Consider the following 27,766-nt stretch of genomic DNA (forward strand, 5'->3'; position numbering starts at 1 on the left):
GAGCGACCACAGGAGTTTGGATTATCATGTGATCTCAAAATTTATCATGCCAATAGTTAGGGCTGATGCATTCGTTAGCATTAATGTGCTCCTGAATGCCACGGCCGCACACTTTGGGTTCAGGCCGACGTACATGAGGGTTTGGTTGGCGAAGCAGAAGGCCGTTGCCGTTATCTACGGTGATTGGGATAAGTCATACCATGAGCTCCCTAGGTGGGTTTTAGGAGTTCAGATGATGATGCCTGGTACTGTTGCAGTCCTTCGAACGAGTCCTGTTCGAGTTGGGGGACAGGTGAACGAGTCGCAAGCTTATTTTCACCGACTGTTCTGGACGTTTCCACTATGTATAGAGGCATTCCGTCATTGTAAGCCGTTGGTCAGTATTGATGGCACCCATCTGTATGGCAAGTATGGGAAAATGTTGCTCGTCGCCATTGCACAGGACGGGAACTCCAACATTCTGCCTTATGCATTTGCGCTGGTTGAGGGTGAGAATGCCGAGTCCTGGTCCTTCTTTCTCTCCCACCTGCGTCAGCACGTGACCCCGCAGCCGAGTCTGCTAGTTATATCAGACAGGCATAACGGCATTAAGGCCGCGCTTGAGGCTCCGGACGGAGGATGGCTACCTCCCGTGGCCTACCGTGCATTCTGCATTTGACATGTCGCAGTAAATTTTGCCCTGACCTTCAAGGGCAAGGACGCAAGGAGGCTGCTTGTGAATGTAGGATATGCTAAGACCGAGGTGGAGTTCGATTATTGGTTTGATATTCTTCGGTCTGAAGATCCTGCCATGTGTGACTGGGCAAACTGGATTGAGTATTCATTGTGGACACAGCATCGGGATGAGAGTCGGCGATTTGGGCACATGACGACAAACATCTCTGAGTGTGTTAATTCAATCCTGAAGGGGGTTAGGAATCTTCCTATGTGCTCGCTGGTGAAGGCAACTTACGGGAGGTTGGCAGAACTATTTGTCCGCAAGGGGAGAGAGGCTGAGGCGTAGCTTGGTACCGGACAACAATTCAGTCAATACCTGGTGAAGTGTATAGAGGCCAATCTCAAGACGGTGAGGTGCTTCACGGTGAGTTTGTACGATAGAGATAACTCGGAGTTCACCGTCTCAGAGACTACTCCTACTGGTTCGTTCTCACTAGGTAGCTACAGGATTTCACTTGGAGCTCAGACATGTGACTGCGGATACTTTCAGGTACTTCATTTCCCGTGTCCTCACGCGTTGGCATGCTGTGCCTATTCATGGCTTACTTGGAAGTTTTATGTCCACCAGGTGTATCATCTTAGCTCCGTGTTTAGTGTGTACCATATGGGGTTCACACCTCCCATTCTCGAGGGTTTCTGGCCACCATACAATGGGCCGACAGTGATTCTGGACCCCAACAAGAGGCGTGCGAGCGAGGGACGTCCCAGGTCAACCAGAATACGGACTACTATGGACGAGGCGGATCCGAACAGTCCAAAGAGATGTGGGCTCTGTCGGCAACCAGGACACACACGTCGATGTTGCCCACAGGTCAGAGGACCAACTCACACGGGGGGACATGAGTCAGTGTATTGGTAGCTTTATTACTACCTTGTTCTTACTAATGTATTTAGAGTCCACTGTATTAGGGTGTCTTATTTGAAGTTGTTAGCTTAAAAAATTTGTTTACCTTAGTGTGATGTAGTTTGCGTAGCTTATTAATTAATCAATGTGTTCTGTTTCTGAATTGAAATATCACATCTGTGACAAATAGATAACGCGATAATGCAATCTTCAAAGTAAACGATACATGATAAACAAAATAGCTAAGTCCTTCTTAAATAAGCAATATACACCAATGGTCAAAGTAACCGATACACGATAAATAGCTAAGGCGGGTAACATAAATATCAAAACTCAACTCGGATTCTTGACATACATAAGTAAAATAAACAAAGAAAGCTAAAATACAACACTGATCATAAGAATAAGTCATACACCATAAACAGATAATCTAATTAGGTGCGATCTGGTGAAGCAACGACGGGGAACCTGTGTCCTCTGCCCTCTCCGGATGAGCGGCTCCACGTCCTCGATGTCATCCTCCTCATCATTCGGGTCTGGATGTGCAGGTAGCCCAGGCTGGACGGGTGCCCTGGACGGTCCAGCAACTGAATGTGACCTAGCAGCATAGGCGGATGGAGGGGTACCAGCCAAGGCAAAATACTCAGGAGCAGGAACGAAAGGAGGCTCGTTCAGATCAACATCTAACGCTGCCTGTGTCCCCGTCATCTGGCCTTGCCAACGTGCCGCATCATCCTCCATCATAATGGCACTAATCTCATCTAGGAAGTGCGACCCGCCAAAATCTGCGTCAAGACCATCACTGGCCAGCAAGTCTGCGTATAGCGTACCCGGACTACCCCATGGCTGACTCTCCTGAAGTGTGTGGTCGTCACCGGGACACCAACGAAGTAGTCGCCTAGCGGCCCTGATCCAAGTCCACCGTCCCCATGGTTTGAACCATCTCCCGTGCCAGACCCGTATTACTCTCCACCATGATCGCCATGATGAGGACTAACACCCCCGACACCAGCATGGCCTCCAGCATCTCCCCCACCAGGCCCGTGTTGATCACCGTTGTCGTCATCGCCACCATGATGACTGGGATCGTCAACCGCAGCACGCGATCTGCGTCGGCCTCCACGTCCTCGTCTTCTACCTCCACCCTTACCCGCCGCGTCACCCTCCTCCATGGCCTGGTCGAGCCACCTCCACTCACGCTGGCTCCATCGTGTCCCCACACAGGATCTCCTCTCAATCTGACGCCTATCTGGAACGTCATCAACGCGGTCCATCTCAGGAACTCATCCAGCACCCCTCTGCATCTCCTCAACAGGAATAGGCACAGCTCTCGGATCACCCAGGTACATCTCTGGTGACAAAAACCTCTTCCCATGCTGACGCCACCAGTCCAAGAAGTCGTGTGAGGGACCCGGGTCTGCGATAACATCAAACCGGAGGACGTGGTCCGCACGGCTCTCCCAATAAAGATGCCAGAACTGCAAACTGTAGGGGAACCAACGATCACCGCCTCTACCGTCCTTCGACATCAAGAAGTCGATGTTCAGGGCGGGCTGGGGGCGGGGCTGTACTCTGCCGAACTGAGGTAACACCCTATCAATCTGATGCCACTCTATGACGGCAAAATATATCAATGCCGTCACACACCGTCATAACGCCGTATGACGAGGCTCCAACACCTCCGGATGCACAACCTGAAGTACGTCGGAAGAGCTATACGACATCCAGATAAACTGCAAAAACATATCAACAATGTTTAGGCAACCCGTGATTCGAAGTATAAAAGGTTAACTAACTAAATCTAAGTAGTTAGTATACTCACATCCCTGGCCTGTAACAGGTCTATCCTCAGCCTCGACATCTGCACTCGAGGTCCCTTCTCGCTACTGGAAGGATTGTGACCTGACCACTCACATCGATGTTATCACGAAAGGAAAGTATGACAAAATAGAATAACATTCTAAGCAGACATGGAATTAAATAATTTAACTCAAAATAGAAAAGTCTGTCAACAGTACCTCGAGGCCAAGGGCCAGCTGAACGTATCGTACCCAGCAAGTCTAAACCCAGGAAAGCGCTAAAAGATCCAAGACTGAAGTAACTGTAACAGGCCTGCTAACTTCACCACGTCTGTTGGCCACTCGGCACATGCACCAGTACAACCACGCTAGTGCTGCCGACCCCCAGCTGTAGCCACCCGTCTCTTCAAGCCTAGCCACATAAGGTAGCCATCTGATGTGAATACGGTTGCCGGACTTGTCAGCAAATAGCTGAGTGCCCAACAGCATCATGATATAGGCACGAGCATAGCGCCTCACTGTCTCCTCATCGGCTCCCGCGGGGCACTCTCCAAAAGTCTCCTAGAACCAGGTGCAGTTCACTGCGAACTTCTGAATTTGGTTTACAGGAGGTAACACACCAAGCAACTCCTGGAACCACTCCCAGACTAGACGGCCACCCTGGATATATAGGTGGAAATCCGTCAGGCAACCACTGATGTAGCGTCCGTCAACGGACAACCCCAACTGGTACGCCACGTCCTGTAGTGTGATCGTGCACTCAACAAACGCACTGTTGATGGGCTCATCTAATCTGAACCATCTATCGTTCAATCTCGCAAGATGGTATAATCCGGGCATCTGCAAGTACGGAACGTACCTATCGTTGAGTACCATGCCCTGCTGCCGCCGCATGCTCGATATGCATCGCTGGGGCTGCGAATAAGATAGACCGCATAATTACAACCAATTACAAACTACTAACGCAAACCACTAACAACATAAACCACTAGCAGAGAGCAGTAACAGAAAAAAGCAACATAAACTACTAACAAAAATCACATGCAAAACCACTAGCATAAACCACTTGCAAAACCGCATGCATAAATCGCTAACATAAACCACTAACATAAACCGCTAACATAAACCGCATGCAAAATCACTAACATAAATCACATACAAAACCGCTACCATAAACCACTAACATAAACCATATGCAAAACCACTAAGAAAAACCGCATGCAAAACCATTAGCATAAACCACTTGCAAAACCGCAACCCTAAACCACTAACATAAACCACAGGTAAAACCCCTAACAAAACCACTACTAATACCGATAACGTAAACCACTAACATAAACCACCACCAAAACCGCAAACAAAATCATTAAATTAAACCATTTGCAATACCGCTAACATAAACCACCAACAAAACCACAACCAAAATCACTAAAATAAACCACTTGCAAAACCACTCACATAAACCACATGCAAAAACACTAAAATAAACCAAAAAAAATAAAAAATCAAACTACTAATCTCGTCGTTGATGACCCCAGCTATATGAGCAACTCCATCCAAACGATATAGTCTTTCCGGATCGTCCACCATCAGCTAGATATCCTGCTCGAGCCTTTGTCGCAGCGAATCTGGGTCGTTTTCTCTGGAATTTGGTGGGGTATGAGAATGGAAAAGTTATTCGAATGAAGTAGGTTTGAACTTCTTATATAGCGGAATCTAGTGTAATTCAAATCAACCCCATTCGAATTATTACTAGAGGAAAAATGTGAGTAATTCGAATCAACCAGATTCGAACTACTTGGGGATTCGTGCAAACGTGTAATTCGAATTAACCTAATTCGAATTATGCAAAGTATAATTCGAATCATGTAGATTCGAATTATTGTGTGCGTGTATTTGTGTATAATTCGAATTCAGCTGATTCGAATTATGTAGAAATGTAGTTCGAATTAACATGTTTTGAATTACATAGAAACGTGGTTTGGTTGATTCATGAAGCAGTTTTCTGTTTGGCTAATTCGTGTAAAATTTTGCTCTTCCTGTCTTATTATTGTGATTTGCCCTAAACACAATTTAACACTTTCATGTCGTATATAATTTTTGTAGTATTGATCACAATTATATATTTAGTTGTTACTTCAAAGTATTGGATTAGTTTCAGTGACTTCTCATTCATTTTACACATAAAATAGCTCAATCAAATGTTTTGACACTTATTTTATACCAATTTATTTTAATGAATTTGTACTCCTCTCGATAGTTTAACCTTTCTCTGAATTATACATTTTTGTTCTTTTTTCACTATTCCATAGTACATAGTACTCAATTCTTTATTTACTTTACTGTTCACATCATTATTTCTTTGTTTTCATATTTGGTTACATGTGTACATTCTACTTGATTTTTTGTGTGTACAATATCATTACTTATAATTCCAATTATCTATTTGATTTTCTTTCAACCAATCATCTTAATTGTACACTATAATTATCTTTATATTCTTTCTCATTATTATTGATTTTTTTGTAAAAATAATGATAATTGTTCACATTATAAATATTGCCTTCCTTCAATTTGTTTGACCACGCTAAAACAATTTTTTCAGCACCATTATCAAATTAGCTTGATTATATTTCTTTATTGTCTTTTTTTCTATTTTAAACAATAACTTCATATTTTAACTTGCTAAAAAAATATTAAAACTGCCAACAAAAATTAAAATTACAGGATAAAAATCAAAATTTTAAAATTGTGATCAATCTTATCAAACAATCTAATTTATTATAGAACACTTATACAGATGTTATTAACATAAAAATATTTTCTTAATAAATAATTTTCATTAAATTTACCATACCCGTATATCGCATGGACAATTCACTAGTTACATGTCTATAATGATTAATTTTTTATTTATTGCTTTAAATTTTGGCTTCCTGTAGCCGTTAAATTTCTCTCTTTTTTAATTTTCAATAACCATCCTTCAACATAGAATTAATATTTTTTAATTATTATAGTCTATAAAATTGTATATAAAAAAAAGATTGAGACAATAAGATAGAGATTAAGAAATAAAATTTGAATTAAATTTTATATTATGTTTAATATAAAATATATTAAACTGAATTATATCTTAATATCATGTTTAATTTAAAATAAATATAAAAATTGGAGGATAAATTTAAAATTTAAAATTAAATTTAAAAAATTAAATAAAAATATTTATAAAAAATATTATAAAAATTTCAATTTCTATTCTTAACAAGTTCAAGCTCTTGTATACCTATTTTTTGGAAATATTAAAAAGTAAGACTGAAATTTTGTATCCCTTAATTAAAATTAAAGTTCTAACATCTAATTATCAAACACAATACTTAGTCCCAAAAACCAAATGTTGCCCAAGTGAGAATGGACTCCACTTCCCAACTTTTTGTCCTCTTTTCTCAACCACATAGTGTTCCATAATCACTCAGATACACTTATATTCACAAATAAACCAATTGAAGCCATTGCGTGACAGCCAAACAACCAAATGTATGTGAGAGCAATAATAAATTCGTGCAACAAAAAGCATGGAGCATCTGGTACCTTCATATCTTTATTATCTATAAGAACAGAATAAGTTCTCCAAGTTCAAAAGTGTGTGTAGAAATCCAAACAAAAAATTTTAGAGAAAAAAAGAGAAAGGAAAGAGGAAAATGAAGATTTATAACTAGAAATTAGTTATATGCATATTTTGTTAATAAAATTATAACCTCTTAAGTCTTAACCATTATTGCACCCTTAATTTAATTGTTATATATGAGTAATTTATGATAAATCTCATCATATAAATGAAAGTGTGTCTGGTTGACATGCAACTACAAGTAAAAAGTTGGCCAAGAATAATCAAGGGGTTAAAAAGGTATGGCTGATCGGTCCAGTTTAAAAAGATTGGAAGTGCACTTTTTATATCCTATTCCTGGTATTTGATTCCTTTCTTAATGTGTTATACCAAAACATGCAAACAGGTCAAAATATTTTTTGTTCAAAAAATTAGAAGTCAAAATCGACATGTTTAGCTAATATAAAAAGGACGAAAATTTTATTTGTTCAAGATCAACATATGATAATTATAGGGTGAAAACTCAAGTGTAGTCGACTTCACGTGAAGTTGATAACGAATAGCTATTTGATGAAAATTTAGTCAAATCATCTAATAGCTCTCCGTTATCAACTTAATGTCAAGTCGACTGCACTTGAGTTTTCACCTGACTATATATATATATATATATATATATATATATATATATATTGTGCTAACAGGCGAAACAGTCAAAGAATTTTAACTACTTTAGATATAAATAAAATTTGTGCATAAACATCATACTCTAATATATAAAATCTTATAGTTGCACCATTTCTTTCTATGAATTAAGATTGAAACACAATGCAAACATAGAATATAAAAAGTCTATCTCAAGAAAAAGGTACCATAAGATACTTGTACCACAAGTGCAACCTATATTTTAAATAAATAAGAAAATATTCCAATAATTGGTCACTTATAAGGTTGAGGAGAAGAGAGGATTGGTGTAAGTTTGGCACTTTATGCAAAGTAAAGGAAGCAGTTCCTGATCTATTATCTATATATTGAGATATGCGAACTTAATTTCATATCTTGCTCTCTTTACAATGGAACATAGAATAAAGTAACTAACAACTATATATATGATCTGGACATGCATGAAGTTTAGATTAAATTTGAAACTAACAAGTAAACTAAATTGGTAGCCTAAATAACATTATTTTGCTTTCCCAGCCACACCATAGCCTAAATTTAGTTTCCTCTTTTCTTTTCATCAGGCCGGTTCAAAAATGATTAATTATGTATGTTTATTGACCATACACCTTATGCAACAGCATAATAATGGATGCCTGAATCTGACCACCTTATTACCTAATGGAAAAAGACAAATATTCTTATGCCCGATCAAAGTGTGTAGGGAATAAATAAAGGACCCAATATATTGCTATACTTTCTAGTCTAGTAATAATGGGAGCATAATTTATAACATGAAATTAACCAGAGAGATCATAAACACAAGGTCCCCTACATTACCACATTTATAACAAACACATGCAACTCACCATCAAACACAATAGTAACAATTGGACTAGGTAAACCGAGTTTTCCTTCTCTCTTACCATGGAAAAAAACATAACCAAATTACGTAAGGAAAAGTATAGGTAACCAACAATATTTTTGAACAATGTGTGAACAATGTGAATTAATAGAGTTAAAAGAGTAAATTTAAATTAGTAGCATTAAATTAGGGTATAGTATATCTTTATTTGATTAGTGGTTGTTCATATTGTTCAAAATAGTCATTGTTTACCTAACATTTTCCATTAGGTGGATCGTAATAATGTTTCATGACTATTAGAAGCACCTACATTCTTCTAAACATAAAACATTCATACTCATATTCTCTCTTCTCTGTGTCTCATATTTTATACCTAACCTACCTTTGGGTGCAAAACTTGCAAGTCCCTAAAACTCAGAGAATTAATGGCTTCTTCTTCTTCAGCACATATCACAATAGTGCTTATCTTTCTTTTGTGCATTCCATCATTTTCATTATCTCTTGTTCATGAAATCACTTATTCTAACAAGATAGACCAACCAGCATCAATGGTTGCTCTGCCACCAGACACCGCTCAAATCAAGTGTGGATCATGTCCTTGTGGGGACACATGTGATCAGCAACTTTCTCCGCCGCCGCCACCTCCTCCACTTCCACAACCTTGTCCTCCCCCGCCGCCACCGCCATCACCACCACCACCTCCTCCTAAGTCTCCATCCTGCCCACAAAACTGCAACCCTTCGTCGCCGCCGCCGCCAAGGTTCATATATGTGCCTGTGCCAGGGCAGGTAAACCAGCCAAAACCAACAACATGGATATACTACTACTCTGGTGCTAGGAACAGAGGAGTGGGGTGGTTGGTTATGGTAGGTTTGGGAGCACTATCATTAACAACTGTGTTTGGTTGACATCATGATTCATGAAGCTATGCCTAAAATGTTAGATTCTCTTCCTTGTTCATGTTCAAATTCTTTTTTTGGTGGTTCTTTATTACTTCAATTGATATGTTGTATTTTGAATTATTCATGCAATTTGGGCTTTCTTGATATAAACTTAACAAGAGATCAGAATTTCCTGATGTAGAACAATTCAATTCTGACCGGGTTACTACTTTGCTTTAATATGTTCTTGTTGGGGTTTTATTTATTATTCGGTGAAAACTCAACTGCAGTCAACTTGACGTGAAGTTGATAACTGAGAGCCGTTAGATAAAAATTTAGTCAAATCAGTCAAATTATTTAACGACCCTTAATTATTTCACGTGAAGTTGACTGCACCTGAGTTTCTTCCTTATTATTTTTGAGTAATACTCGGAGTTTTTTTTTTGTCAATATAAATTTTTTTAAAATTATTTTATTTATCTTAAATTTTAGATTTTAAATTACAAATTTTTAACTTAAATTTTAAACTCTAAATTTTTAGAAAATAAAATTATCAACCATATATATCCTTTCTCATTATTTTTTCCCTTCCATTAGTAAAGTTGGTTTTTAATATGAAATTTTTTGTTACAAACTTTTTCTGGAAAAAGTTATGCAGTAATTCTCAAATTTTAAGATATTTCGTTTTTCTTTGGAGAAAAGAGAATTGTAAAAGTAATGCGAACTGTTGATAAAAGAACATTTCTAGAACAAATATTTATACGCAAATAAAATTTTACATAGTTGATATGGGCATTCATGATAGTAGAACAAATCATGGCTTGTTTGGGAAAAAGTAAATAAATAAATAAATAAAAGAAAGACATGCTTATCCAAAAAAGAATAAAATCCCATGATGAATTTTCATAAGAAATTAAAAAAAAATAAGAAAAACCTAGCTTGAAATATCGAAGCCTTTCTATATAGCACACAGTACTGGGTCAAATCTAGACATATATTAATTGATGAATATGAGAATTATTGTCGCAACTCACCATTTTTTATTTTGATATTAGGTTTACAATGTTGATTTTTTTAGATTGTGAGTGGTTAGAAATCAGAATATTAATCTAAAATGTAGAACAGTTTAATTTAGAGCGTAAAAATCAGATCCTAAATCCAAAAATCAAACCTTGAATATAATGATCAGATTTTTCAATTTCTATTTAGTTTTCTTGTTTTTTTAGGCGTTTTTGCCCCGATATTCATAAAAAAAAAATCGTACCATTTAATTTCTGTTTTAAAAAAATTGAAGTACAAAAATACAACCTCCAATTTTGATTCCTCCCATCTTTTTAAAAAACATAAAAAAAATAATATTAAAATATATTATTGGTCTGACTTCCATGAAACAGAAAATTAGCCGCAACTGCAAGCAATGCTGTTATCACCATGTAAGCAGGGCACTGATGAGTGATGACACCGACACCTCTTTATGGTGTTGTGACTATCTTCATTATTCCACCACAGATTAACATTACCTATGGCGCACCAACGCCAAGTGCGAAGAACTTTGCACCTCCACTAATCCCATTCTTCCATATCTTTTATGGTACTTCAGCTTCTCTTCTCTTTTTCATTTTCTGCTCCTTCATCTTCTGCTGCTGTTCAAGGATCCATCATCATGTTGCCATGCATAACTTTTCCTTTCTTGTTTAATCTTTTTTAAGGAAAAATTATACTCTCACGTTAATTGTCGGTGGTTCTTTAATTATTGAGAATCACGATGTTATATTTCGATTTTGCGACCATGTATTTAAGTCACTAAATTTCATTCCTGGCCGTTTTTTACTTTTTTTTTGTTTTTTAGCTAAATTTATAGAATTAAGCCCCACTTTTATCTTTGGCAAGTTATTTAGTCCATATCTTTTCAATTATTACAATTTAATTTTTAGATTAAAATAATCTACTAATATAGTCTTTAGTGTATTTTCTGTGTCACCAGAACTCAACATCGTTAGTAATAGTAATATGCCTCAAGCTTTGTCACGTCAGACATATTAAAATGATGTCGTTGTGGCGCTAAAAAATACATTAAATAATTCGTTTGATGCCGTTTTGACGCTAAAGAATGCATTAAATAATGTCGTTTGAGGATTATGACAAAGAATTTAGTTATTACAAAATTGTTTCAATCCTCAAATAATATCGTTTAATACCTTTTTTAGTACAATATCGTTTTAATATGTTCAGTATAATAAGACTTGGGTAATATTAGGTAGACAAAAAAATCGTCATAACTTGCCTTATTAGCATTTATTAATTGTCGTAACAATTAATAAATGCTAAATAAGAGAAGTTATGGCTATTTTTGGTTGATTTTCTTTGGCTACCAAACATTTTCGATAAGACTGAAACTACATTACTAACGGCATCAAATTCAAAATATACAAAGAATTATATTAGTGTATTTTTTTAAATTTAGAAAGCTAAATTATAACAATTACAAAATTAAAAACTAAATCAATATAACTCACCAATCTTAAGAATTAAAGTGAGACTTAACTCCGAATTTACCACTAAATTGAGCTGGAAACATTAGTTGTGAAAGAGAATACATACAAATTGAATTGATTCATCTCATTGGGAAAATATAAACTTACATAAATTAAAAAAAAGAAAAAAAAACTATTTTCGATACACATACATTGTCACTCGGATATTTTAGGCCATTTAAAGAATCACTCCGATAATAGTTATACTTATACATTAACTTTTGTTAGTATGATAATACGTGAGTGATTTATGTCCGTGAAATTTATAATTGAACTAATACTCTATCGGTGTAAGAGCATTAAATCAGGTGCTATCTGTCAATACACCACCAGATTATATGTTAGTCACGCATAAAAATAATAAAAAAATATTTTAAATTCTAAAAAGACATAATAAAAATTTTGGTTTTTCAAAAACCAAAAACTTGACAAAAAGAACTAAAAAAGACTCTAAATGAAGTAGTCAGAGAAATCTAAGCATAAATAAATTTAATGTATGTATGACATTTGGTCGGACACAATAAGATCCTTTGATTTATGTAATTAATTCCACCAACAAACAAATAGTCAAAACTTATCTTATTTAACATTTATTAATTATCGACAAATTATAATTATTTGACTAATCCAAACATTTTCGTTATTTAAATTTCTTTTCCTTTTTCAAAAGTTTTGGAGATTGTATCAACAATCAATTATTAGTCATTGCCTCCTAATCTTTTTCCTATTAATAAAAAGATTTTCGTTATTTAAATTTCTTTTCCTTTTTCAAAAGTTTTGGAGATTGTATCAACAATCAATTATTAGTCATTGCCTCCTAATCTTTTTCCTATTAATAAAAAGAGAGATTTTTTTTTCTTGTCCCATTCTACAACTAGATGCTTAGTGAAAACCAATATAATATATAACCATGTTAGGTGTACATCAAAATTAACTACTAAAATCAACTAACAAAATAAAATATACATTAGAATACAAAATATACATTAAAAATAAATTAAACTAAACATATATTTATACATAAATATATAATGATTGATTTTAGTATACAAATATATAATGACTGATTTTAGTATACAAATAACATTTTGTATAATATAATGAGTTTATATGCTATATCTACTCAAAAGAGAAAAAGAAAAGAGGAGAGCGGAAAAAATGCTATTTTGTGCCTAAAGAGTGAGCTCCACTCTGGATTCAAAGAAGTTTTTGTTCATCAATAACATTCATTCAGGTTGATTTTGGGTTTGGACGAGAACAGAAATACTTGGCATTCCCGTTGTCTTATTTACTAATACAAGTCCCCAAACGTTGAATAAATGGCAAACTGCAAGTAAAAGAGACGCTGAAAGGCTTGGTTGAGTAGCATATATCATATATGTATGCCTTGCTAGAAAGTGATTATAGAAGCCATGGGGAGAAAAATGGGGGTGTGTGTGTAGGGTGTAACTTATTCCCAAAAAAAAAATAGTCAAAAAGGCCAAAAAGCCGGAAAAATGACAATCGTCTTCAAAAATTACATTACTACTACCGAATTTTTCCATCACATTTACATTGAAAGAGCAAGTGAGGATGCTAAAGGCATCATAGTGATAAGATATACAAAAGCCAAGAGAAACCACACAGAAGCTTTCTGGTTTCAATAACCTAAAAAAATGATAAGTATATATTTATTTTTAATTTACCTTTTATTACCCAACGTTTCCAGCATATATAGTATAATTAAGCGACGGGTTCAATGATGCAGTACATGATCCAAAAATAACATTGCCAGCATGGATTGAATACTCTATAACTCACCAATCAAGGCGATGCAGTAGACATCTCCAGGCAGAGCATCAAATCTGCAACACCACAACAATTTTGAGTGGCATGTCTGAAAACCTCACAGATGCCTTCCACAAGATTTCAGGTGCTCTCAGCTGCTGGTTCTATAGTGTTTTGTTTGCCAATAATATACTCTGCTTATACAGTACTGCATTTCAACGATTTGATTATATTGCGACACCAAATTGCAGTGTCTGGATCAAATCTCAATTCCCACGTAGGCCAATAATGCAGATCTTGCTTCAATGTTAGGACCCGTGGCTTTCCATTTAGGTGAATTGTCCTCACACGTACAAACTCCCCATGCTCTAGTTCCTGCTAAAATCAAGAAAAGATTACAAGGTGTACATAATCCTAGAAAATACCCAAAAAGTAGAGTCGTAACTTGTAGGTATTAATATGCATCAAAAACCACGATGCCTTGCAATGAATAGTAGAATCAAATTGTGAAATCTAACAATATTCTTCCTAAAATACGCAATTTCCTTGTCGTCAGAAAGAGTCAACAGAGATTTATAGGCCGACACCCAGAGTCCCAACAAAATCATCAGAGGTTTTAATAAATTCCATAGATGTTATATGTTAAAAAGTAATCACACTATTTTTGTTTAAGATAACACAGACTAAATCAGGTGAGTAGGTAGAGTCCCTCAAGTAACATAAGACACGATCACACAAATTGCACAATAGCTGGAGATGCATCAAGACATGACATGCCTTCTTAATGCACTAAGATTCACTAAGGACACCATATCATGATGAAAATATATGCTCTAACGAGGAAGAAGGCAATATAAGTGAGTGTTAATCGTTACAATTAATCGTGCATGGTACTTTCCTACCTTTGTCACATCAACAAAAGCATCTAAATTTGGAGTTGGCTTCCCATTGATTTCAACTATCCACTGTAGAGCATATAGACCATATCTATGTACAGGGCTGCCATGACACCACCTGTGAGAAACAAATTACATAAGCAGTAACCAACCAAAAGTGTGCATGTAAGAGAAGCTGCAGCTGTATAGTATGTAAATACAAAACTATTTACTAGTTTACAATTTAGTATATAATTTTAACAAAGATTTATCTACATAAGAATATTCATATAAAGTTAAAAAAACATTCAGTAAGAAAACAAAAAAGGATAACAATGTTTTATCTTTTACTATCATATATTTTTATGTTTTCAAATTAAAAAAACACTGTCTAGATTCCAGATTAATACACTGATATTAACAAGATATGATCAGAGTGATCCAATCATGAAGCAAGTGCACATTTAACAAAGTCAGTCTTTCAGACTTGAATCCGGTCCCAACATAACAATCTTTGCAATGGTTCTAAGATGTACCAAGAGCTAGATGCATAAATTCTGTAACCATGCAGATTAGGAAAACTTCTGTGTGGAAGTTGACTGAGGATGTTGGATAAATATATTTTTTAAAATTATTATCCATTCAGACCTTACATTAATTATTCCAGTGCATGGCTGAAGCCACAATAAAGCCGTTTGCAAAATTACTTTCAATATAAACATCCTACCTTGACTTTACCATTTTGCAGAATTAAGAATAGCACAAGAATGAGTCAAAATTATACCTAGCCACATATACACCATGGCCTTCTTCAGGAAGAAATCCAAGAGCTCGTACTGCGGGGTGTGGATCTTGAACAATGCAGCCACACCAGTTAATTGCATGTGTTGTGCCATTTCCATCCCTAACATCTGTTCCCACCTGAAGCTCGACCTCTTGTCCCTGAACAACAATTATATCAATCATTAAGATCTGCTCCATCCATGGAGCTTACTCAAGAAGGGAAAGGATAGGAAAAAGTTCATTCAGCAGGCAGAAAGAAATAATATAACTTCAATCACCAAGGGTAAATACTCTCACAGACCTGCCGAAAAATAGTTATGTGAAGCTTCCCATCATTGGCATTAGATTTGTCTAAAGCTTGGCAAGCATTTTCAATGTCACGGAAGCATGTCACTGGTTCTTTATTAATAGCCAACACCATGTCTCCTTGTTCTAAAAGATTCTCAGCCTTAGATCCAGCCAAGCAACCTTTAACACGTAGAACCTGCCGTCTTACTGGGTCTTTCTTAACAAGTGCCTACAATACCAAATGATAAGAACGGAAATAACTCGGATATAATTCTTTCCAGCCAAATTTAACCAGTAAACCAATTAATGCTACCAAACAAAGTTTCTAGCATTGGCAATATCTTTCCCAGATATATCTTCACAAATAATGCCAGAATTTTGCATTCTTTGAATTGCATAGCAAAAAATATTCTTAATATCATAGAAAGAAGGACACCGTAAAGTATATGAGAAAGATCTATACCTGAATCCAGTCATCACTCAATCCAAAACTCCGAGCCTTAGAAAGCAATGTGGGATAAAGTTCAACCTCTAAAATTCTCACAAGGGGCATAGGCCGTTTGACACCATTTATTAGAAGAGGTGGCCCATTTGCACCGGATACAATCTTTTCAAGAACTTGACTTATCGCATAAATTGGAAGGCCCCTCACAAATTGATGATCCTCTGATGTACTGCAACCAAATTTCAGCTGGTACAGGGGATTCAGCATCAGCATCAATAAATACAAGTTATGTAACAATTAAATATATATATATATATTTTCTTTTGGTAAAAAAAGTCAGGATGGATCATATAAGCACCCCCCTTTCTTTTTTCAACAAAAGTTAAAAAAAAAAAAAAGAAAAAAAGATATAGACAGTAACTATTCAAAAGTAATTCCTTAGGCCCTCCAATCTACAGCTACTCAGTCCCCCAAAGGAAACTTAATCATGTATACAAAAAAGGTTAAAACAGTATTGATTATTGAACCAAGACAAATACTGCCAAAAGGAAGAATATATTAATTAGTATCACACTTAAGTTTTTTTACTCCTCTCAATCTTCAATTGTACCTAACTTGTATATAAATATTTTAGTCATCCCATTTATCATATTCGTTACTTGCAACGCCTGACTGCCAACAATTTATAATTAAAAAATTTCCAACTGTCTCCATTTTGCTACTCTGTCTTTGCCTTTTAACCAATCAAGCCTGTCTTGGAAACAACAAAAACTTAGACTTAAGAAATTACTTTCTTTTAAAAAATGTTATATTGTTTGACTTAAAGTTCTTTGATTCACCTTTAAAAGAGCCATACTACTTCAATCAGTCAGAGGACTTCCTCAGTCAGAGGACTTTCTAAAAGAATTAATAAAACTTAGCCATACTACTTCCTCAGTCAGAAGACTTTATTTTATTTATTTTATTATTTATTTTTTCTAATTTTCTAAACCTTAGACTTAAGAAATTACTTTCTTTTAAAAAAATGTTATGTTGTTTGACTTAAAGTTCTTTGATTCACCTTTAAAAGAGCCATACTACTTCAATCAGTCAGAGGACTTCCTCAGTTGATATTAAAATTTTAAATGAAAAATGCGACAGACTTCAAGGACCAACCCACCATCAGGTAGCCTCTTGAAGTTTGAGTAAAATTTGTCATCTCTCGTCTCTTTCCAGTTTTCGTCTTTCTTCTCTTTCCCTTCTTCTACGAGGACACAACTGTTTGAAGTTAGGTTTTACTAACTTAAACAAATGGAAAGACCAAAATCTACCATAGAATATGTACACTATTTTAAGTCTCTCGTGTGAGAATTTTTATTCATTATGATAATATGTATTGATAGAGTCTAATACTTTTTCCTCCCACTTCCAATTAGAAATTAGTCCATGGTTCTCCAGTAATAGGTCATCTATGCAACAACACTATTGTAAATTCTTGCTAAGGCTATTGCAAAGCTTGAATTTGAAATAGAGCAACTCCCCTCCCCTCCCTTAGATTCCCGTCCAAAGAGAGAAGGAGAGAGAGTTTTAAACAACAAAAAACAAAGAAAAAGAAAAAAGCAATTGATGTTAGGTTCAATTGTGCACCAAGGAGAAGACTAAGGAGAAGTTATTAAATTTTCTAACACTCCCTCGCATAAACCGAAAAAGGAAAGCTTTGATTGGACACAATGCACACACCCAGCAAAGTCTAGTTCAGAAACCAATTTAATAACTAATGAATGAATAGGAGCATAAAAAAGTTGAATTCTTGGCTGTCTCACCATAAAAGCAGTGATGTTATCCCTAATGAGCAAAACAATTTAGAGAAGGCTAAAGAATTACGTTTGTTGATGTATTTAAGAATTTGTTGTCATCAATTTACTATAATAACACTTTTTATCATCCGGATTCAACCCTGCAAGCAAAGAATAAGTGGTAGAAACCTGAGTAGAGAAGCTTCCCCATATAGCTTGGACCCTTCCTTGTTCATCTGTTAGCACACCTGAGAATGTACTACCAAAATCTGTATTTTTAGACAGGGTCAGACATTAATCTGCATGAGTAACTAGCAAGTTAAAAATAAATAAATAAAAGGAGGAAGAAAAAACATAACATATTTAAAGTTACCAGTATCGAGCTCAATTACTTCCATATTAGTTGCTCTGTAACGTGGGGAATCAGCAGATCCTATATTTAGTGCAGCACAAGGATTGGTGACAACAGATTTCCTAGAGGTTGCTTGAAGGCTTCTACTCAACCCAACTAGGTAAACAGAATCCCCTCGACGTAATGCTGGCTCTGAGCAAGGAAATGTAATAAATAAGTCTTTCATAAATTTGGATGAACGATTGCATGTGCAATTAAAACATCTGCCTTCGCACATCATCAAGATCTAAAATTTAGATTTTTTCCAAACAGGTTCATTTTACCTTTAAAATATTCCCTCATCCCTTACCAGGGATATCATTTCATATACTAGCTTTTAAATTCCGTGTAAAGTAGTAAATCTATCAAACATTGACTAGAAGTATTAAGTCCACAAAAGTTAATCATCTCCACACTTGTCACTTACCCATCCTCACTAGGAAGAGGAGTAATTCCCTGACAGGAAGGGGACTCAAGATCTTACACTTTGCGGTAATATGAAAACATAATTTTCTCCCAATATTTCTTTTTACCTTTCAGTCCCAAGGTGGAGCTTGTCCAAAGCATGGGAAAATAGTATCTATGGCAAGAGAAAAATCCTCTTTATCCTTAAATCTAGATATGGCAAAGTCACATCAAAATGATACAAATAAAGCAATTTCACAACCAAACTGACCTGGAAGTAACTCTGCTGCATGAACGACTGAAGCACCAACAGGTCCCAAAGCAGAGGGGTCATATGATATGAGAGCATAATTGTGAACAGGATGGAGAAATACCACCTGAAATTAGAACGAAGCAGGAACAACGTGATAAAGAAATACTGCCTTATTGTTTATTCGCTTAGTTACAGAACGAAAGTTCTTAGAAAGCTGTTACCTCTCCTGGAATTTCAACTGGGAAAGCAGCAAATGATAGCATCACATCAGAGGCAGAAATTGCAACTGTATTCTTATCAACTGCAACCAGTCCCATATCTTTAGTGTGATATATTATGACACCAGTTCCAAAGAAATGCTGTGAATGAACACCATCAAGCATGCAAGATGGAGGAACATGGACCTGCATGTACAACAGGATTTTGATATAACAATAACAATAATTGGGGAAAACTGGAACGATAGTAAACCACTGATTTTTTACTTGAAGATGCTAAGAAAAATGATTGGTAGTCATAGAACAGACTATCTAATCCCGATTTTTTACTTGGAAGATGCTTAGAAAAATGAACTTGGATACTCAAATATGAAAGTCATGAGGAAATGAAGAGAAAATTAAACGGAAAAAAGTTGAAAATTGAAAAAATAAAAATCAAGGGAAGCCATAAGCCATATTGCTGTGTTTGGCTTCAAGCAGAGCAAAGCACCAAATCGCAGTTCGCACACATATCACAGCTAAGACAATTAGACAGACAAGAAGCAAATGAACTTAAGCTTACCACAACTAGAAACACAACACAGGCAACATTTCCAGACATCATATGGAATTCCCAGGCTGAGGCATCCATCACAAGTTACAAGGTCAAAGGTAATATTTAGTTAAGGGATTTGAACACAGAAACATCAAGGAAATCATCTAACACCGCAGAGGGAAAAAATGTAAATCATATGGTACCTTATGCTGAGGATATAATGAAACTCAGAGAAGAGATGCACCATATCTGATCACTTTCGTATGGTGCATGTCCATGCTTTTAAGAGAACACTAATTTAATTGTAATTAAATATTCAAAATAATACCTCAAACATCACAAGAGTAGGCTCAATGACACGCTCAGCAACTGATGCATTTGCTGCTGCAGCAGTTACACCCTGATAATCCATTAAAACATCATCCTGCATAGCATTTGGTTTTCCGACCTTTGTTTCACCAGTTTCATTTAAGGAAACATCAGCAACACTTCCATCAGCAGGTAAATCTTCCTCCATTTTTCGTTTCTTCACTCCAGCATCAGATGCATTGTGGTGAGATACATATGCAGAAGGATCTTCATAATTGGTTTCCATGCTAGTGACACCATCAGCCAACCCATGATTGTTATCTTCAGGCACATGTTCCCCACTTAGTGAAACTGGATGGTTGGCGATATTTCCAACATTTTTAAAACCAGATGATAGAAAACAGGAGTCAGGCTGAAAAGCTGGCCTTGGAATCCAGAGGCCTGTACTGTCATCCCGAGTGTATATCTGGGGAGGGGCATACCACTCATGGCGGTCAACTGTCACCAATACAGACTGCATGTTTACAAAGCAAAATTAGCAATGACCAATTGGTTATATCTTGGAGACGTTGTGTAATTAGGTATCAAAGCAATATAGAAATTTACACAAATATATATTATATACACCACAGCTTTAATCATGAAAATATTATTGTGTCAGGAGGTCTCAATCTGCTTCTAGAATCAACATTAAATTTTTAATTTCAGTTATTAACAGGAATAACAGATAAAAACATACCAAATCTTTACATGAATCCAACCTTTAGATTAAAAAACACCAAATCTTCATCTGATTTCTAAGTTAGTTATTTGCATTTGTGCTAAAAAAGATCAAGTTGCCATCTGTTTTTTAAAATATCTAATTCATACAAAATTATAGACTTCACTAATTTGATAATTTCTGATCATTGATAGTCAAATCCTTAAACAACACACATAAGCATTATTTGACAGTGTGGTCAAGTATTTTCCCTAATCCCTATTAACCATGGATCTTAACAGTCATACTCATCATTCAGCATTTGTGAATTCTAGTGACACATAATCTGTAAAACTAAGGAGCATATTCTAAAAATTTACATTAACCACATGTATATAAAGCTACAGCTATATTAACACACATACTAACAAAATCATGTTTCCTTAAAATACCATACTATCATACACATTTCATTGATTATGGTTCGTATTTAATTGATGAAAAACTAACAGTATTTAGGTCTAAAAAGGTAAAGCACTTCCCTACAGAAGTCACAACAGACGTGTATCTAAAAATATACAAATTTTCCATAGTTCATATCTTTGATTAACAGTAACCATTACCTTCCTTCGATGACGATCCATGTAGCTTATGTACTCCAAAGGAACTCGAGCACCCCTAGATAGATTAGAGAGAACTGATATCAATTCCTCCACACAAGATATCTCCTCCCCAGCAAATTTCTTAATTATTGCATGGCGAGGAACTCCTGCCCTAAAGAGCATATATCTGCAAAAAGGAAGAATTAGTGATGAAAGTGCATAGAATCTTACACCAGGTCAATAGATACTCTCCAATTATACTTTGGTAACAAAAGCCTATTAGTGTAGCCAACTTTTATTTAGATATACATACCCGGGTTCTGTCACATAGACAAGACCACAGTGAAAACGGAAGTTCCTAGCCTGCATTAACAAAGATGACAAAAAAACACCATACTGAGACAGATAGATTAAAATTAAAAAAGTAATACAGGAAACCTTGGGAAAGGTTTAGAGACATAATGGAATTTCAGAAAAGGGATTGAATCTCAGGTGTTGCATATCATCATATCAAGATATTCCTGCTGCTCTAACCACATTAAGAAACTTATATATTATATAACCAGCAAGATCTGGAAAACTGACAATTTATAGGAAATAGTAATGTAACAGAAGGTAGGCATACAGATAGAGAGAAGAGACAGACAAACAGAATGAATCAAAAAGCTACATTTTCTATAATTTCTTAAGTATCACAAACAAGGTAAGCATTCAAGATCGATTTCTTCATTGAATCTAATTGGCCACCTCCTTCAGCCTCTCAACAGCAAGCAATTCAAAGTCAAACATCTCTGCTTCAGAGAAGGCAAAATAAAATATAAAAGTTAAAAGACAGTCCGAGTAGAGTCTAACTAACCTGCTGATAAGAAAGAGGATGTATCACTGCCCCACTTACTTCTAAGAAATAATCAGGAGTAATAGCGTGTAAATCTTGCACCTGAGATGAACATTAAAAGAAGGGGGGGAGGGGGGGATTAGCACACAAGTAAGCAGTAAGTTGATTTTAACCAATTGAAGCTGTCAGCTAAATCACAGGCCAGGTTCAAATTAGCAACAAAGAACCCTAATATTCGCATCAATTTCATTTTACAAGTAATACTGTAATACTTCACAGGTGGCAAAATGCGAGATGCTGGATTCAGTTGGTCATTCTGACTTCATTCCAACAACTGCCCCCCCCCCCCCCCCCCCCCAAAAAAAACAAAAAAAAAGAGAGAAAAGAAAAGAAAAAAGTGATTGGTAATCAGATCACATGTAAATATCATGTTATGTAAGTCCTTCCATTACTTTCAGAACTAGTTTAGTGGTACTAGTAAACCGTAGGACGTACAAATTACAAATTTATGATGTTTTAATGCTTTATAATTATTATTTACCGTTTTCTATGTTCTAGTGTCTTGAACCTCTCTCATCAGAGAGAAGAGGTTGCAGTTTGATCACCACTGTACTGATATTCCTTATTCCCATATAATAAATAAGCACTTGAGTATGCTAATATCATTCATAATCCAAGGGGGAAAAAGGTTCTCACCAACAAAGATAATATCTTCGATGTGCCACCCCTTTCAATTTGTAATTCAATATTCTTGTTTACGTTGTCATCAAGTACAGTCTCCAGTTTCAGAAACTGAGTAATGACCTGCAACAAAATTGCAGAGTCGTCAAGCACTAGCAAACTGATTAGAAAACTGGATCCTGATCTTTCACAAGTTATACAAGACCAGAGAAGTCCCTGTTTATGCAGCCTTCAAGCATAAGAAAGTAATTCTTGAAACCAATGATCACTAAAAAAACACAAAACAAAACTCCCAAGATAAAGTTGACCAAGTTATCAAATACCAGGAAGGCATTATTTAGAAATTCATGTCTCAAGAATATCTTCTTTCCTCCCCCTCCCCCCCAAAAAAAACAAAAAAAAAAAGAAAAAAAAAGTAAAGGTTAATAAAACAGAGAACCAAAGAATGACAGGTAGAAGCAAAATCGTGTATCATGACAAACTTACTTCCCCATTGACACGAACAAGCACATCGCCTGGTTCCAAATGTTTATAAGCTGGACCGCCTGGCACCTAAACAAGCCGAGGATTAAGCCCACAGAATTTGAAATGGATTTCACCCCATAAAAGATTGAATCTTCTGAGTAACAATATGCTTACCGCAGAGTCCACAACTAGCATTCCAGTTTCACTAGATGGAGAAGAATGACGTACCATCTACATTATTCATAAACAGGGTAACAATTCAAGGCATATTTAAATGAAACTGCTTCCAAGTAAAGACAGCTTAATATAGATCAAGCAACCTGCTCTGTCTCGCTTTTTAGACCAAGCCTGCGAGTCTCATCAAAACCTTTATGCAGAAATGTTGCCTGTATCATATTTTACACAAGTTAGAAATAAAAAAGAGATTGCACCATCCCAAAGGACACACCAATTTGAGAAACAAGAAGAGGAAAATTTTAAATTATTTCTTGGAATCTTAAAAGAGAAAAATAAGAGCAAACAAGCAGTCAGTCAAGCAAACAGAAGACAAAGCAAATTAAAATGTCAAAAACATGACGAGTGAGAAACTGTACAGTTATATTCATCTGTAATGAGCAGCATATAAAATATACAATGAAAAGAATGATGTGACATTGCTAAATTATAATGGATAAAGTGTCTACAATCATCTCACGCTCCTAAATGTAAAAGATTTGACGAGCAAACAAGCTGATTCAAAAGTCAGGGAACGAAACTTCTAAATAACATTGGTATTACTAAATAATACAGAAATATGCATACATCAGTATTTCCATGCTTATAAAGAAAGGGATTTAGGCATATAGCCATGTCCATAATAAGTAAAAATTGTGAAAAGGTCTCAACTATATTCTGTTATCATAAGGTAAAAAGGTGATACAAATGACAAACCTGAAGTGTACCACGAGGTATAGAAACTGCCTTCCATTTATCAACATATGTTTCACTGCCCTTTTGAATAAATCTCAATGCCCTCACTACCTGAAAAGTATATCGTTGTGTTTAGTTGCTCACCAATAGAACAGTCACACTTCTCCCAGTTTACTACAAGAAGCATTAGACAAGTTCAGCATATATATATATATATATATATATATATATATATATATATATATATATATATATATATATATATATATAAACTCACTCGTTCTAGAGGTAAAAAGAATGCTGATGCACTTGATGACTTGCTCCCAGCATTCAAGGCCACTGCCCTCCCTTGCCAATCTATAACTGGGGAACCGCTTGATCCTCCTTTGGTCCCAGAGGCTGCCTGAAATGCAAAATAATTAGTAATTTGGTTGCAATAAGCCAATGAACAATTGCTACAGACTATTGAGTACTAAGGGTTTGACCATGAACAGTACTTGTAAAAGACTTCTCTGAAGGACTTAAAAACCAAGTATAAAAAGATCACTCAATCAGTGAATTAAGGTGTCAAATGGAGGTCCATCAGCTCAGAATGGGTCTCATGCTCAGAAGCAAATTCTCTTTGCCTAAAATTTATAGCAATCAAGCTCCCTCTAATCTCTAATTCTACCTTACATCCAAGTTTTAAATAAATATAAACAACTGATGAATCCTTTTATGATATTGGAAAAACTATTTGACATTGAAACAGTCCAAAGACAACCCAGCAAAGAAATTAAAGGAAGGTAAATTTGAAAGAAAACTAATAACTTGATCAAACTCATAATTTGAAATTTTGAAGAAAATGTGCAAATCAGCTCATAAACAGTCATTCTCACTTACTTGCATGTAGAAGGTATTGAAGTCATTGTACCCATCCCTGCATCAAATAATATTTTTAACTACCTATTCATGAAAGAAGAAATATATATATATATATATATATATATATATATATATATATATATATATATATATATATATAACCAGATATTTAAAATATACTTCTTATAGTGAGGAGCATCCCTGTCCAACCGAGCAAGAGTACCAGCCAAAATGGAAACCTGAAAGTAAATTTCAAAATTAAAATAATAATTCAGAATTTAAGTTAGGAAACCGGCCGCGGGGAGGGAATAACCAAGAATGCATTGGAATAGAAGTCATGGTCCTCTACATAAACAAAAAGCTAGTGACAGTTATGATCAGGAAAGAATATCAGTTGAATGTCAATGTCAAACCCACAAAAAATGCTTATAAATCAATCGATTTAGGAAACCATAGAAAAGAAAATTTATAGAAGACAACAAATGAAGGAACTATGAAGCCAGATGTAAAATTGATTGTGATATGAAACCAATAAAAAAAGTATTGCTCAGCATAAGGCTGCTATGTGACCAAGAGGGTGAGCCTTGTGTAAAATTGCTCCCAGAGTCCCAGATGCCCTAGAAGTCACCAGTTCAAATCCAGCTTGCAAGGCTAAGGCTGCGTATGTCTGTTCTTCCTAGACACCACCATGTGGAAGCCTTACAGACTGGGGTGTTCTTTTTATTTCACATCATAAATTACAGCATCATTCTATTTTCCTAAATAGTGCTCTATTGAGTTGGTCATAACGCAAATATTGAGGTAATACCTTCTCACCACTGTCATTGCCAACAACTCTGATTTCTAGTCCAACACATGCAGCCTCAGGTGCAAGAGGTATTTCATCATAATTCAGAAATTGTATAGCACCAGGATCATAACGAAAGAACCCAAAATCATGGACCTGCAAAAGTGTATGTATATAGTAGGTTGTATCAAGAGGCACAGAGAAATAAGAACCCAAAATCAGGGAAAGAAAAGAGTTAAGCAATGATAAACCAATCAAATAAATGAAAATAAATTAAATAACAAGTATCTGTGAACAACATACTTAGTTATTATAGTATTTAAACATATGTAAGAAGTCCTGTGCAAGAAGGTTAAAGACATGAATTTTATTTCTTAGGACAAAAGATCTTAAGCTCTTGGAAAGAAATTAGAAAAATGTAACGACAAAACACAACAAAATAGGAATACTAAAGGTGGTTGAGATTAGCATAAAACAATCGTCATTTGTACAACAATGTTATACTGATCTTCAATCTGACCATAGGTAATAACCATAGTACCACACAAACAATCTTTTATTATAACTGCTTGTTTCTTAAAAGAAACAGTATGAATACCAATTATTTGCCATGTTTCACATGTCAGTACCAGTTATCACAAAATTTTCCTGCATCCCTCCCAAGTCATGCGAGCATTTGTGCAAATTCAACTAGGTAATTACGGGAAGCAGAATACATTGCAGAAATGACCATTACCCCAATCAACAACGAAATTACCAATTAACTATGGCAGCACAATGAACTGTCCAAGTCGAAGCTCAGAAATAATCAATTTAACGACAGAAACAAAAGCACAAAAAATGGAGGGGGGAGAGGGAGGACAAAAAAAAAAGGTTCACTCACTGGATCTCTGTATATTGGATGCACTGGAACTTCTTCGCGGTTCAAAAACATGGCCTCTGCAACTACAGGACCTAGACATAACAAATAAAAGAATGCATATGACGAAGATATTAACACCGAATAGGTAGCGAAAAATAGAAGAAACTCCGATCATTGATCGTATAGTGTGGTACCGGGCTTGACAACGTGGCGATTGGTGAGGATGATGCCGCGGCGCTTGTCGACGATGAAGCCGGTGGCGTAGCTGGCACCGGCAGACTCAGTGTCGAACGAGCGGCATGCGGTTGTGCGGAGGACGACGACAGCGGGGACGACCTTGCTGAGTGCTCTCCGCCAATCCTCAGCGGTAGCGACGTTCTCCTGCAACGGGGGCGGATCGATCTCCATGCAGAGCTCATCGGCCTTGACGGCGGCGCCACCAGCAGCATCGGAGTCCAATCCATCGGATCCCAACCTCTCGTCGACTTGATCTCCCATTCTCGTGCTAGCTAGGGTTCAGGAGTGAATGAAGGAAGCTTAAAAGCTTTTGAGAGTAGTAACAAACCAGTGAGTTCACGCCAACGAGTCGAGTGAGTTAGTCAGTGAGTGAATGAGGTAACAGCTACGCCTGCCAGAGAGAGTACAGACACAGCTTCAACAGCGAGTTTGGGTTTCAACTTTCAACTCGCTGCCGTGTAATTGTGTAAACGCGACTCACTGACTCACCAACCAGGCCCCTCTTTTTTCCGAACTCCAATTGCAGCTGCTATCATCACACTATTATTGTAGTTCCAATAATCAAATCAAATAATGAATCAGTCGTCCTCTCAGAAATTTTCTTTATTGTTTCATTATTTCGCTCATATTGTTAAGCACTTTCCTTTGCACTACTCACTATTTTCCTTTTTTTTTTTTGACAGCGGACACCGCAGCTCAATTTTTATTATTTGTCAGTTTGTCATTTGGGAAATGTTAAGTTGTTACTTGTTACACACATGGAAAAAAAAAATTAGAAGTTAGAAGTTTAGAACACACAATTTTATATTCACATAAAATATAGAAAACTTAACCACTTTTTGGTGATTTTTTTTTTTTTTACAAAACTTAACTACTGGA

The 27,766-nt window shown here is 35.9% G+C and overlaps 1 protein-coding gene and 1 long non-coding RNA gene across 3 annotated transcripts; one reads left to right on the forward strand and one right to left on the reverse strand.

Moving 5' to 3' along the window:
- Positions 1 to 8,397: 8,397 nt before the first annotated feature.
- Positions 8,398 to 11,184, forward strand: LOC112791618 (uncharacterized). Its single transcript, XR_011880359.1, has 2 exons — positions 8,398 to 9,424; positions 10,762 to 11,184. It is a non-coding gene; the product is annotated as an uncharacterized lncRNA (long non-coding RNA).
- Positions 11,185 to 13,388: 2,204 nt separating this feature from the next.
- Positions 13,389 to 27,643, reverse strand: LOC112791619 (protease Do-like 7). 2 transcript variants are annotated; one of them, XM_072233526.1, is made up of 25 exons: positions 26,845 to 27,598; positions 26,672 to 26,742; positions 25,810 to 25,944; positions 25,182 to 25,240; positions 25,020 to 25,056; positions 24,415 to 24,540; positions 24,159 to 24,248; positions 23,549 to 23,614; positions 23,403 to 23,459; positions 23,250 to 23,315; positions 22,779 to 22,886; positions 22,104 to 22,184; positions 21,561 to 21,610; positions 21,269 to 21,434; positions 19,965 to 20,459; positions 19,105 to 19,287; positions 18,902 to 19,007; positions 18,208 to 18,378; positions 18,024 to 18,103; positions 17,219 to 17,302; positions 16,078 to 16,305; positions 15,628 to 15,843; positions 15,328 to 15,485; positions 14,571 to 14,682; positions 13,389 to 14,043 (listed from the first exon to the last, which is right to left on the reverse strand). In XM_072233526.1, the coding sequence occupies exons 1-25, from the start codon at positions 27,146 to 27,148 to the stop codon at positions 13,867 to 13,869; spliced, it is 3,426 nt and encodes a 1,141-aa protein (XP_072089627.1). In that variant the 5' UTR covers positions 27,149 to 27,598; the 3' UTR covers positions 13,389 to 13,866. The 2 variants fall into 2 exon arrangements, with proteins under 2 accessions (XP_072089627.1, XP_025690313.1); XM_025834528.3 differs by lacking the exon at positions 17,219 to 17,302 and having other exon boundaries at positions 26,845 to 27,643.
- Positions 27,644 to 27,766: the final 123 nt, after the last annotated feature.

This window comes from Arachis hypogaea, chromosome 3, assembly GCF_003086295.3.
Source record: "Arachis hypogaea cultivar Tifrunner chromosome 3, arahy.Tifrunner.gnm2.J5K5, whole genome shotgun sequence".
NCBI lineage: Eukaryota > Viridiplantae > Streptophyta > Magnoliopsida > Fabales > Fabaceae > Arachis > Arachis hypogaea.

Coding starts and splice junctions, on each gene's coding strand:
- LOC112791619 (XM_072233526.1), bottom strand. CDS start 27,148: ATGGGAGATCAAGTCGACGAGAGGTTGGGATCCGATGGATTGGACTCC. Junction 25,945..26,671: donor ATCCAATATACAGAGATCCA/GTGAGTGAACCT, acceptor ACACTTTTGCAG/GTCCATGATTTTGGGTTCTT. Junction 19,008..19,104: donor CAGTTGAAATTCCAGGAGAG/GTAACAGCTTTC, acceptor TTCTAATTTCAG/GTGGTATTTCTCCATCCTGT.